At 36.6% G+C, this 11,102-nt stretch overlaps 2 protein-coding genes across 3 annotated transcripts; both read left to right on the top strand.

Annotated features, from left to right (window-relative positions):
- Window positions 1-688: 688 nt before the first annotated feature.
- Window positions 689-5,704, top strand: PUR4 (purine biosynthesis 4). 2 transcript variants are annotated; one of them, XM_020351825.3, is made up of 3 exons: window positions 689-805; window positions 1,008-1,081; window positions 1,279-5,704. In XM_020351825.3, exons 2-3 carry the CDS (start codon window positions 1,040-1,042, stop codon window positions 5,464-5,466), a joined length of 4,230 nt encoding a protein of 1,409 aa, XP_020207414.2. In that variant the 5' UTR covers window positions 689-805; window positions 1,008-1,039; the 3' UTR covers window positions 5,467-5,704. The 2 variants fall into 2 exon arrangements, with proteins under 2 accessions (XP_020207414.2, XP_082927484.1); XM_083071358.1 differs by having other exon boundaries at window positions 714-805; window positions 910-1,081.
- Window positions 5,705-5,857: 153 nt separating this feature from the next.
- Window positions 5,858-9,969, top strand: LOC145955911 (sugar transport protein MST3). The gene is made up of 5 exons (XM_083071359.1): window positions 5,858-6,350; window positions 7,099-7,156; window positions 7,231-7,285; window positions 7,988-8,202; window positions 8,303-9,969. The coding sequence occupies exons 4-5, from the start codon at window positions 8,067-8,069 to the stop codon at window positions 8,515-8,517; spliced, it is 351 nt and encodes a 116-aa protein (XP_082927485.1). The 5' UTR covers window positions 5,858-6,350; window positions 7,099-7,156; window positions 7,231-7,285; window positions 7,988-8,066; the 3' UTR covers window positions 8,518-9,969.
- Window positions 9,970-11,102: the final 1,133 nt, after the last annotated feature.

Raw genomic sequence — 11,102 nt, 5'->3', positions numbered from 1 at the left:
GAATATATTGAAACTAACTTTTTCCCTTTTTTATAAAAATATCTCATCAATCTACAACTTTAAGTTTTAGTGGTTATTTTGATTTGATCTTTTATTTTTTTAAATTTTTATTTTAGTTTTTTATTTTCTAAATTTGAATTGATTTAAAATAATAATAATAATTTTTATTTTTGAGATACAATTTAAAATTTATTTTTGAGTAATTTAATACTTAAAATTTATCTCAAATTTACTTATATGAAAAAGATGGATAACAATTAAAATTGAAACAAAACGTTTTTATAAACAAAATGAAAATCATATAAATATAAGTTCAAAAAAAAAATTAACATTTTAAAAATCTAATTTATATTATTTTTTAATTATTAGTAGGATATATTTATTACGTGATTCTCGGTATAATCATAACTCTTTTAAATTTGAATAGCAATTGAATTTTATAATATTCTTGTAATTAAATATAATATTATAGGTTTTTCATTTTAAATCAATATTATGTCATAAAATTGAAAATTAATCATTTTTTGGAAGGATAAAAAAGTTATTTTAATTATAAAAAATGAGCATTTTTAACATATAAATGATTAAAATAAATTTAAGAGTAAAATAAAAAATACAAATATAATTTAGCTTTAACCTGCTTAAAATTATGGTTGATATTAAATTTACAGACAATTATATATCAACTCTGCGAGTATCTGATTCGGATTGGGCTAAAAGTAAAGCCACAAAGCAAAAGCATCAGCAGACAAAGAAATAATCGGAGGAGGAAGAAAGAAAAATATAAAATAGCGGCATCGAAAGGGTGAGAACAATTTTATAATTTATTCATTACAAGTGAAAGAGAGTAATTTGACTAATAGGGTTTATTTTGTGCTACACTAAAACCCTCTTTGCTTTACACTACAGTCACAGTGCCCCTCTCTTTTTGATTTGCTCTTCTTCCATTCTGGTTCTGCTTCTCAGTGCTCCCCTCTCAAAGTTTTCTTTTTTCCCCCCTATTATAGTCTATAGAGGTTTCCAACGCTTGATCGAGGACATGGCGGCTGTCACGGAATTTGGGGTGTCTCAATTCTTGCAGGTTTGATTTTACTCCTTCTCTTTGAATTAACATCACATGCTACACCCCTTTTATTAATTAATTTTTTTAATTATCGTCGTTGTTGATTTTGTTTTGTGCTTTGAGCGTGGGGTTGTTTTGATTTTCAGTTTGTCATTGATCAATCAGTGTTCTATTAAATGAGTATTTATTTATGGGATTTGTGATTTTGGTTTCAGGGTACCTCCAGGCAAACTTTGTTTCTGAAAAAGAGGTCTCAGAGACGAAGTCATATGTTATGGGGTAAGCTTTGGAATCGGAATTGGGTTCTGGGATCATCTTCAAGAGCTTTGCCTTTAAGGTGCCAGGCTCAAGAAAATCCTAAAGCTGTGGTTTCTGGTGGTGTGAGCAGTTCAGTAGAAGAGCAACCGGGTTTGGTTGAGAAGCCTGCCTCAGAAGTTGTTCATTTGTATCGTGTCCCGTTTATGCAAGATAGTGCAGCTGCTGAGCTTCTAAAGGAGGCTCAAGTGAAAATCTCTAATCAGATTGTGGAAATACAGACGGAGCAATGCTATAATATTGGCCTTGGTTCACAACTTTCAAGTAAAAAGTTTTCAGTTCTTAAATGGCTTCTTCAAGAAACGTTTGAGCCTGAGAATCTGGGAACCGAGAGCTTTCTCCAGAAGAAGAGGAAGCAGGGTTTGGTTCCAGTTATCGTCGAGGTTGGCCCCAGGTTGTCATTTACCACAGCATGGTCTACTAATGCTGTGGCAATTTGCCAAGCCTGTGGTTTGACGGAAGTGAACCGTTTGGAACGGTCAAGGAGGTACTTGTTGTTCACCACAAGTGAACTGCAAGATCATCAAATCAATGAGTTTGCATCAATGGTGCATGATAGGATGACTGAATGTGTTTACGCTCAGAAACTAACATCCTTTGAGACCAGTGTAGTTCCAGAAGAAATTCGTTATATACCTGTCATGGAGAGGGGACGAAAGGCATTAGAAGAGATTAATCTGGAGATGGGTTTTGCCTTTGATGACCAGGATTTGGAATTCTACACCAAACTCTTCAGGGAAGACATTAAGCGCAATCCAACAAATGTGGAGTTGTTTGATATTGCGCAGTCCAACAGTGAGCACAGCAGACACTGGTTTTTTTCTGGAAAGATTTTCATTGATGGACAGCTTATGAGTAGAACTCTTATGCAAATTGTGAAAAGTACTCTACAGGCAAATCCAAATAACTCAGTTATTGGCTTTAAGGATAACTCGAGTGCAATAAGAGGTTTCCCAGTAAAGCAGCTCCGACCAGTTCAGCCTGGTTCAGTATGCCCGTTAGATGTTGCAGCACATGAGCTAGATATCTTGTTTACTGCTGAAACACATAATTTTCCATGTGCAGTGGCACCTTATCCTGGTGCAGAGACTGGTGCAGGAGGTCGAATTAGAGATACACATGCTACAGGAAGGGGGTCATTTGTCCAGGCAGCTACAGCTGGTTATTGTGTTGGGAATCTCAACACTGCAGGCTTTTATGCTCCATGGGAAGATCCCTCCTTTACTTATCCATCAAATTTGGCATCACCTTTACAGATTCTTATAGATTCTAGTAATGGTGCATCTGACTATGGGAACAAATTCGGAGAGCCATTGATCCAGGGTTTCTGCAGAACATTTGGAATGAGACTTCCTAGTGGGGATAGGCGAGAATGGTTGAAGCCAATCATGTTTAGTGCAGGCATTGGACAGATTGACCACCTTCATATATCAAAGGGAGAGCCTGACATTGGTATGCTGGTTGTTAAGATTGGAGGTCCGGCTTATCGTATTGGTATGGGAGGTGGGGCAGCCTCAAGCATGGTCAGTGGGCAGAATGATGCGGAGCTTGATTTCAATGCTGTGCAACGTGGGGATGCTGAAATGGCTCAAAAACTATACCGTCTTGTTCGTGCCTGTATTGAGATGGGGGAGAAAAATCCTATTATTAGCATTCATGACCAGGGTGCTGGTGGGAACTGCAATGTTGTAAAGGAAATTATATATCCAAAAGGTGCTGAGATAGATGTCCGAGCAATTGTGGTTGGTGATCATACAATGTCTGTTCTAGAAATTTGGGGTGCAGAGTATCAGGAGCAGGATGCAATCTTGGTGAAGCCTGAGAGTCATGATATCCTTAAATCGATCTGTAGTAGGGAGAAAGTTTCAATGGCTGTTATTGGAACTATTAGTGGTGATGGACGTGTTGTTTTAGTTGATAGTTCAGCAACTCAGAAGTGTATTTCTAATGGACTCCCCCCACCTGCCCCTGCTGTGGATCTTGAACTGGAGAAAGTCCTTGGTGACATGCCTAAGAAATCATTTAAATTTAATCGGGTTGTTTATGAGCGGGAGCCACTAGATCTTGCCCCTGGTGTTGCGGTGATAGATTCTCTGAAGAGGGTATTGAGTTTACCATCTGTCTGTTCAAAACGCTTCTTAACAACAAAAGTTGATAGGTGTGTTACTGGTCTAGTGGCACAGCAGCAGACTGTTGGTCCGTTGCAGATTCCTCTAGCTGATGTTGCTGTTACAGCTCAAACTTTTGCTGATGTGACTGGAGGTGCTTGTGCCATTGGGGAACAACCAATCAAAGGTCTTTTAGACCCCAAAGCAATGGCTCGGTTGGCTGTTGGAGAAGCACTGACAAATCTTGTATGGGCAAAGGTAACTTCTCTTTCTGATGTCAAGGCTAGTGGTAATTGGATGTATGCTGCCAAGCTTGATGGGGAAGGAGCTGATATGTATGATGCTGCCATATCTTTATCTGAAGCAATGATTGAACTTGGCATTGCTATTGATGGAGGGAAAGACAGTCTTTCTATGGCAGCCCATGCTGAAAATGAAGTTGTTAAGGCCCCAGGTAACCTTGTCATCAGTGTTTATGTTACATGTCCTGATATAACAAAAACAGTAACTCCAGATTTAAAATTAAAGGACGATGGTATTTTGCTTCATATTGATTTGTCAAAGGGTAAGAGGCGATTAGGTGGATCTGCTCTTGCCCAAGCATTTGACCAAGTTGGGGATGAGTGTCCTGATCTTGATGATGTTCCTTACCTTAAAAAGGTCTTTGAAGGTGTTCAAGACCTTCTTACTGATGAACTGATCTCTGCTGGTCATGACATCAGTGATGGTGGGCTGCTAGTTTGTGCCTTAGAGATGGCATTTGCCGGAAATTGTGGACTTGATTTGGATTTGACATCACAAGGTAATAGCCTTTTCCAAACACTCTATGCTGAAGAGCTTGGGCTAGTTCTTGAGGTAAGCAAGAAAAATCTGGCTTTGGTAATGGATAAATTGAAAAATGTGGGTGTTTCTGCTGAAGTCATAGGTCAAGTAACTGCCAATCCATTGATAGAAGTTAAGGTTGATGGGGTGTCTCACCTAAGTGAGAAAACTAGCATCCTTAGGGATATGTGGGAAGATACCAGTTTTCAGCTGGAGAAGTTCCAAAGATTGGCATCTTGTGTGGATATGGAGAGAGAAGGGCTAAAACATCGATATGAGCCCTCGTGGCAACTGTCCTTTACTCCTTCCTTTACTGATGGAAAGCTTATGGCTGCAGCTGTTAAACCTAAAGTGGCTGTGATTAGAGAAGAAGGGAGCAATGGAGACAGAGAAATGGCTGCAGCATTTTATGCTGCTGGTTTTGAACCATGGGATATCACTATGTCAGACCTTCTTAATGGAAAGGTCTCTTTGCAAGAGTTTCGTGGGATTGTTTTTGTTGGAGGGTTTAGCTATGCTGATGTGCTGGATTCAGCAAAAGGCTGGTCTGCTTGCATTAGATTCAATGAGCCCGTTTTACAACAATTTCAGGAGTTTTACAAGCGTCCAGACACTTTCAGTCTAGGTGTATGCAATGGATGCCAGTTAATGGCTTTGTTGGGATGGGTACCAGGCCCACAAGTTGGGGGTGTACACGGTGCTGGTGGTGACCTATCACAACCGAGGTTCATTCATAATGAGTCAGGGCGGTTTGAGTGCCGCTTTACAAGTGTGACCATAAAGGACTCACCGGCTATAATGTTCAAAGGTATGGCAGGTAGCACTTTGGGTATTTGGGCTGCTCATGGTGAGGGAAGAGCTTATTTCCCTGATGAAGGTGTGTTGGACCGTATAGTTCATTCTGAGTTAGCTCCTATACGATATTGTGATGATGCTGGGAATCTGACTGAGGCCTACCCTTTCAATGTGAATGGCTCACCTCTAGGGGTAGCAGCTATTTGTTCCCCAGATGGAAGACATCTTGCCATGATGCCTCATCCAGAGCGTTGCTTCTTAATGTGGCAGTTCCCATGGTATCCTAAGCAGTGGGACGTGGACAAGAAGGGGCCTAGTCCTTGGTTGCGCATGTTCCAGAATGCAAGAGAGTGGTGTTCCTGAGATGTTCAAATGTTTTTCATTTTTATTTTTTTTCTTTCTTTCCATGAAGCACTTTTGCTTGCTTTAGTTTATGACTTGTCCATCTCCTCCTTCAATAATTAATGAACCGGTTACTCAACAACATAGTGCAATATTGAAGTAACAAGTTTAAAGGACTTATATTTTCTACATTGGTGAAACTCTACTTTATTGTAAGATATTCAGCTTTCAATCAAGTGGAAAGATCGAGAATTTTCAATACCCTTCTATTTAGTGCTTGTTTGTTTAAATGGTTGAAGTGGAGTTCACACATTTTTTTCCTATGTTTGAAATCACGGTTGAACGAAGTTTTCTCAAATTAAAAAGAGGGTTATGGCTAAACTCCAATGCCGATGAGAAACCAATATAGAATTGTTCAATTTTATTCTTAAAATAATCAATACATCTAATATTGCCTGAAGTAGATCATTTTACGCAAATTACTTACTGCTGTCCTGGAAAGATAAATAGCAACTTTGGATAGTTTTATAGGTAAGTTCGGTTTGTTAGAGTCGATAACTGAATTATAGAGGTTTATACTAGCGAGCGTCTTCTTTACAATACCCACAAAAGAAATATATTAATCACGCATTAAAGATGAATATTCCTAACCTCACACAATGTGTATGCATAAATACTGAATGACCTATACTAAATGCAATGAGTAGTCTTGTGTATAACAATATTTTGCATATATAGTTACTTTAATGGAGGTAATTACTTCATTAAGCAGGATTTTATGGAGGTGCTGGAGTTTCTGAAGAAGTCTGAGAGGTTCACTGCTGTTGGGGCACGCCTACCAAATGGTGTTCTTCTTGTTGGTCCTCCTGGAATTGGGAAGACACTTTTAGCAAAGGCTATTGCAGGTGTCCCATATTTCTCAATCTCAGGTTCTGAATTTGTAGAGACAAATACCTGTTTTATGTTGATTTTTAGTCATGGTAGGATAGTCTTTTGCCATGGTCCCAATACTCTTTTTACCCAAAGGTGGTGGTTGTTTTAATATTTTTAGCTATAAGGGTATTTGTTGTGAAATTGGTGAGATGCCTACATGGATGGAACTTTTGAACTGCATTGTTTCCAACTCAGGATCATGGATGGATACTTTAATATTTATTTATTTTAAATTTTTTGTATGATTCAATCATTCCTTTGGGGGGTTATACAGAGGCAGTTTGAGAAATTGAGCAGCAGATTCAGAGGGGGACAGACAAGGTCAAATTTGATGATATTGTTGCAGCTTGTAGCAAGTGCGGTCTACTTTGACTTTATCTTTTCAATAGCAACCATATTCTTCCCCTTATTGGATTCTCTTTACATATTATAACAACTTTTTAGCTTCTTCTAGTATTTTATTTTGTAAAGTGCCAATAAAGATCTCTCTCTAGAGGTGTGGGTTTAACATAGTATTTAGTAAATCAAGATCTAGTAATGAAAATTATTCATGCCCATGCCATCAGTTTATAATTTGCAATCAAACTTCCTACAGAATGTGAGCTTAATCAGTGTTATGATTCATTTTTAAATGGATATACTACCTTTAAATCAATATATATTAAATCATAATTAATTATATTTTCATTTATTTAACATCATATATTTATTAATTTTCAGTGGGGACACAATTGCTGGTTTGTCACTGGGATCATCATTGAGTACATCGAAAGCAAGGGTATATCTTTCATTAAGAAGACTCAGAAAATCCATCTTTTTGTGAGTCTCTTATATCATTTGTGTACTCTGCAGGTACATGCATTCTCTGTTTGTGATGACCCGGATTACTTCCATAACTTCACTCAAGGTTTGCTTGGTGGCTAACATGATAAGTGCATACTGACATAGAAAATCTAACATGACCAATACATTTTGATGTGGCATATAAAACATTACAAATATAACACTTCTCTAGAATTTATCGGTCTTTTAAAGATTATGTCATAAATATTATTATTAATTATCATGTAATTGTTATATATATTTTCAATTTATGTCGCTGTTGTTATTTCCTTATTCATCGTGATAAAAACTCTGACTTTCTCGTGTATAAAACATGCAATGTTAGTTGTATTATATTACTTTTTATGTTTATGTTAAGAAAACAATTTAAAATTTTATGGAAACACATGTTAAAATTTGAAAACTCATTTATGATAGAACACACGGTGTAAACAAATATTTTTTTTAAAAAAATAAATTTATCTTTTTCGAAAAGATACACAATTAAGAAAATCAGAATGGTAGTTGAAGATATATAAGTAAATATTTTACCTAATTGATCGTTGAAGAAAAGAGAGATTTGTAAAGTCAAAATATTATAAAATAAAAAATATTAAAGATATTAATTAAAAGATAAATAGAGTGAATTTTATCTAAAATCTATAATTTGGAAGTGTTGATAATTAATTGATTATCTCTTGTTTGTATTAATTATCCTTGAACTGCTTATATATTTGAAGCTATGGAAGCGTTGTTGAGCACTCACTCACCTTTCTCCCTCTCTCAGTGGCTGCTCATAAAGCTCTCCCTCAGTCACTACTCACAAATCTCTGAATTTTATTGTATTCCCTCCATCAGTTAGCAAAATGGCAGGAGGTGTGATAGCAGGAGGCAATGCCTCTGGAAAAGATTATCCCGGAAAGCTTACTTTCAGGGTTTTCATCACTTGTTTGGTTGCTGCATTTGGAGGGCTAATTTTTGGCTACGATCTCGGCATCTCAGGTTTGTTTGTTCATCCAGAATTGGCATTCAATGTGTGTGTTGTAATAATACATTACAATGAAGTGTTTATGATGATGAATAATTCGTTGATCATTGACAGGTGGAGTTACATCAATGGATCCATTTTTAAAGAAGTTTTTCCCGGATGTGTACCAAAAGGAGCACAACATACAGGCCTCGGTGAACCAGTACTGCAAATTCGACAGCCAAATATTAACGTTGTTTACATCCTCTCTATACTTGGCCGCTCTTGTGTCATCCATCGGAACATCAACGGTAACTCGATTATACAACAAACCAGCAATTAGCAAATAATGCGTCGTCACGCATATCATCTCGGAGATCTCTTACAACAACTCAGCCCTATGGACTACGACAACTCAGCCCTATGGACTACGACAACTCAGCCCTTATGGCCTACAACATCTCAGCCCTTATGGCCTACAACAACTCAGCCCTTATACAACAACTCATATCGACATACAACACAACATAACTTTACAACACAACCACCATCTTGCAATACATCAGAACATCTTACAACAATATTCATCCGATACAACTCAACATCAATCAAACAACATTATCTACTAGTCATCACATCATATTCATCCATTTCAACTCAACTCAGCATAAAACAACATAAACCAGTACATAGTAAATTCTCATCTCCGCGCCCGGCGCCCTCATAGTTGCGCCCAGCACAGTACAACCAGAGAGCACCAGGGGGCCAGCGCGTCCAGCGCAAGCATGCCCGCGCCTGGCGGGACCCAGCCAGAGAGCCCAAGGCTCACTCGCGCCTGGCGCAATACCCATTGCGCCCAACACATGCCAGGCAGAGACTCCATGGAGTCTCACGTGCCTGGCGTGCCCAAACCTGCGCCCAACGCGGGGAAGGCAGAGACCTCCCTTGGTCTCGCGCCCAGCGCAATTCAGATTGCGCCCAGTGCCCACAAGGCAGAGACTCCCCATGAGTCTCACGCCCGACGCGACAAGGGTCGTGCTCAGCGGCCAATAAGAACCCCAAAAACCTGCCACAACTGGTATCACGCCCAGCGCGGTCCAAGTCACGCCCAGCGTGAGTCAGCCAGAGACCCACATTCTCAAGCGCGCCCGGCGCACTCATCATTGCGCCAGGCGAGCTTGGCCAAATGGGGTCTCCTGGTGGCCACGCGCCCGGCGCGAAGAACTACGTTCAGCGCGAGGCTCAGCAGCAACACCCCATTTTCAAAAAATTAGCCAAAACTTGCAAAAACAGCCAGAAACAAACATGCAAACCATCAAAAAGTTCCCTCTTCCATCAAACATCAACAAAAACGTCCCATTATTAACATGCAACCACAATTCATCAAAAACTCCGAAGACCCCAAAAACCCCATTTTTCAACAATCTCAACACGAAATTCAACAATCATCAAACAACAATGAGTTTCGAGACTCCTTCACAGCCAAACACAGCAAAAATAACCAGCTTCCCTTACCTCGGGCAAGATTCTGAGCTCCGGGAAGAGAAAGAAATGGAGAAGAGAAGTGGAAGAATGAGAAGCTCCGCACGGCACGGTTCCGAAAGAAAATCACCTACTCAGCACCTTGAATTCAAGCAATGAGAGTGAATCAGAAAATGTGAGAAGAAGGAGTGAATGAGAGAGTTTTGAAAGTGAAAGAGAGTTAAGTGTTCGGGAAGAAAAGGAAAAGAATAAAAGGGGTCTCACAGTTATCACTTAATTAAAATATTTAATAAATAAATTTGTCTAAAATTTTAATTCTATTTATTGTTACAATTTTATTAATAATTTTACATTCATTTATCATTGATGACATTGTAAAAGAATAACGATTTTTGTCAAATTCAAGTTATTTATTTATTGAACTTAATTTTTAGTTTAAATTTAAGTTATTTAATTCATAAATTAAATTTATTAAACTAATTATCAAATTAAATTTTAAATTATTTTCATAATTATTTCGATTTATTTATTGTCATCTCTAGAGTGGATTATACATGGTAAAGGATGACATTTTGTGACAAGCAAACATGTCAGTCGAAATACTTTTCTTTTCTAAAGTATTTTAATTTGATTGTGCAACTTCAATTATCGTGTATTTTTGTTAGGCAACTACGTTATTACATATTTTAACTTGTCACGTAAGCATATTTGTGCCATGTCATTTATAACAGGTCATATCAGCAAAATTTGGTAAAAAATTTTTTTAATATATTTTTAATTCATGTAAAATTGATGATCTTGATCTTTTTAAAATGTTTTTTTTTATATTTTTTATCTTTCTAAAATTTATAAACATTAATTATTTTTTGTTCTTGTAAAATGATTATATTTTAATTTTAATCTCTATAAACTATTTTTCTTTCAATTTCATCTCTCTAAAATCTAAATTAACTATTTTTAGTCCTTAATAGTCATTTTAAAATAAATAAATAATATTTATTTTAATGGCCTATAATTTTTAAAAAAATGTTAAATATCAATATATATGTATTACTTAACTTTTGTAATAAATAAAAAATAGTTAAAATAACCATATAAAAATAAGAACTAAAAATAATAATTTTAATTTTATAAAAATGAAAAATAAAGAAATTTATTTTTAAAAACTAAAATTAAAATTTATCAATTTTATAAAAATTAAAAATATATTTAAACTAAAAAAAAATAATGAGACATTAATTAATGAGAGACCTAGTTGTCATATAAAAAAATAAATTATGACTTAAACTCTAAACCCTAAACCTATTAACACAATTAAATAGAGATTAAAATTATATAACTTGAGTTTATAGTATGAAAAATGGAATCAAATATATGTATGTGTACGTAAAAAGAAAGTTTTAGAAATTGTTGTTATAGTATAAAATTTTACGTCACTTTTTAGCTATGCTTA

This window comes from Cajanus cajan, chromosome 3 (assembly GCF_000230855.2).
Source record: "Cajanus cajan strain Asha chromosome 3, NIPB_CcT2T_4, whole genome shotgun sequence".
In the NCBI taxonomy this organism is placed as follows: domain Eukaryota; kingdom Viridiplantae; phylum Streptophyta; class Magnoliopsida; order Fabales; family Fabaceae; genus Cajanus; species Cajanus cajan.
This window is presented reverse-complemented; position numbering and strand designations above follow the sequence as displayed.

Coding starts and splice junctions, on each gene's coding strand:
- LOC145955911 (XM_083071359.1), top strand. CDS start 8,067: ATGGCAGGAGGTGTGATAGCAGGAGGCAATGCCTCTGGAAAAGATTAT. Junction 8,203..8,302: donor CTACGATCTCGGCATCTCAG/GTTTGTTTGTTC, acceptor GATCATTGACAG/GTGGAGTTACATCAATGGAT.
- PUR4 (XM_020351825.3), top strand. CDS start 1,040: ATGGCGGCTGTCACGGAATTTGGGGTGTCTCAATTCTTGCAG. Junction 1,082..1,278: donor GGGTGTCTCAATTCTTGCAG/GTTTGATTTTAC, acceptor TTTTGGTTTCAG/GGTACCTCCAGGCAAACTTT.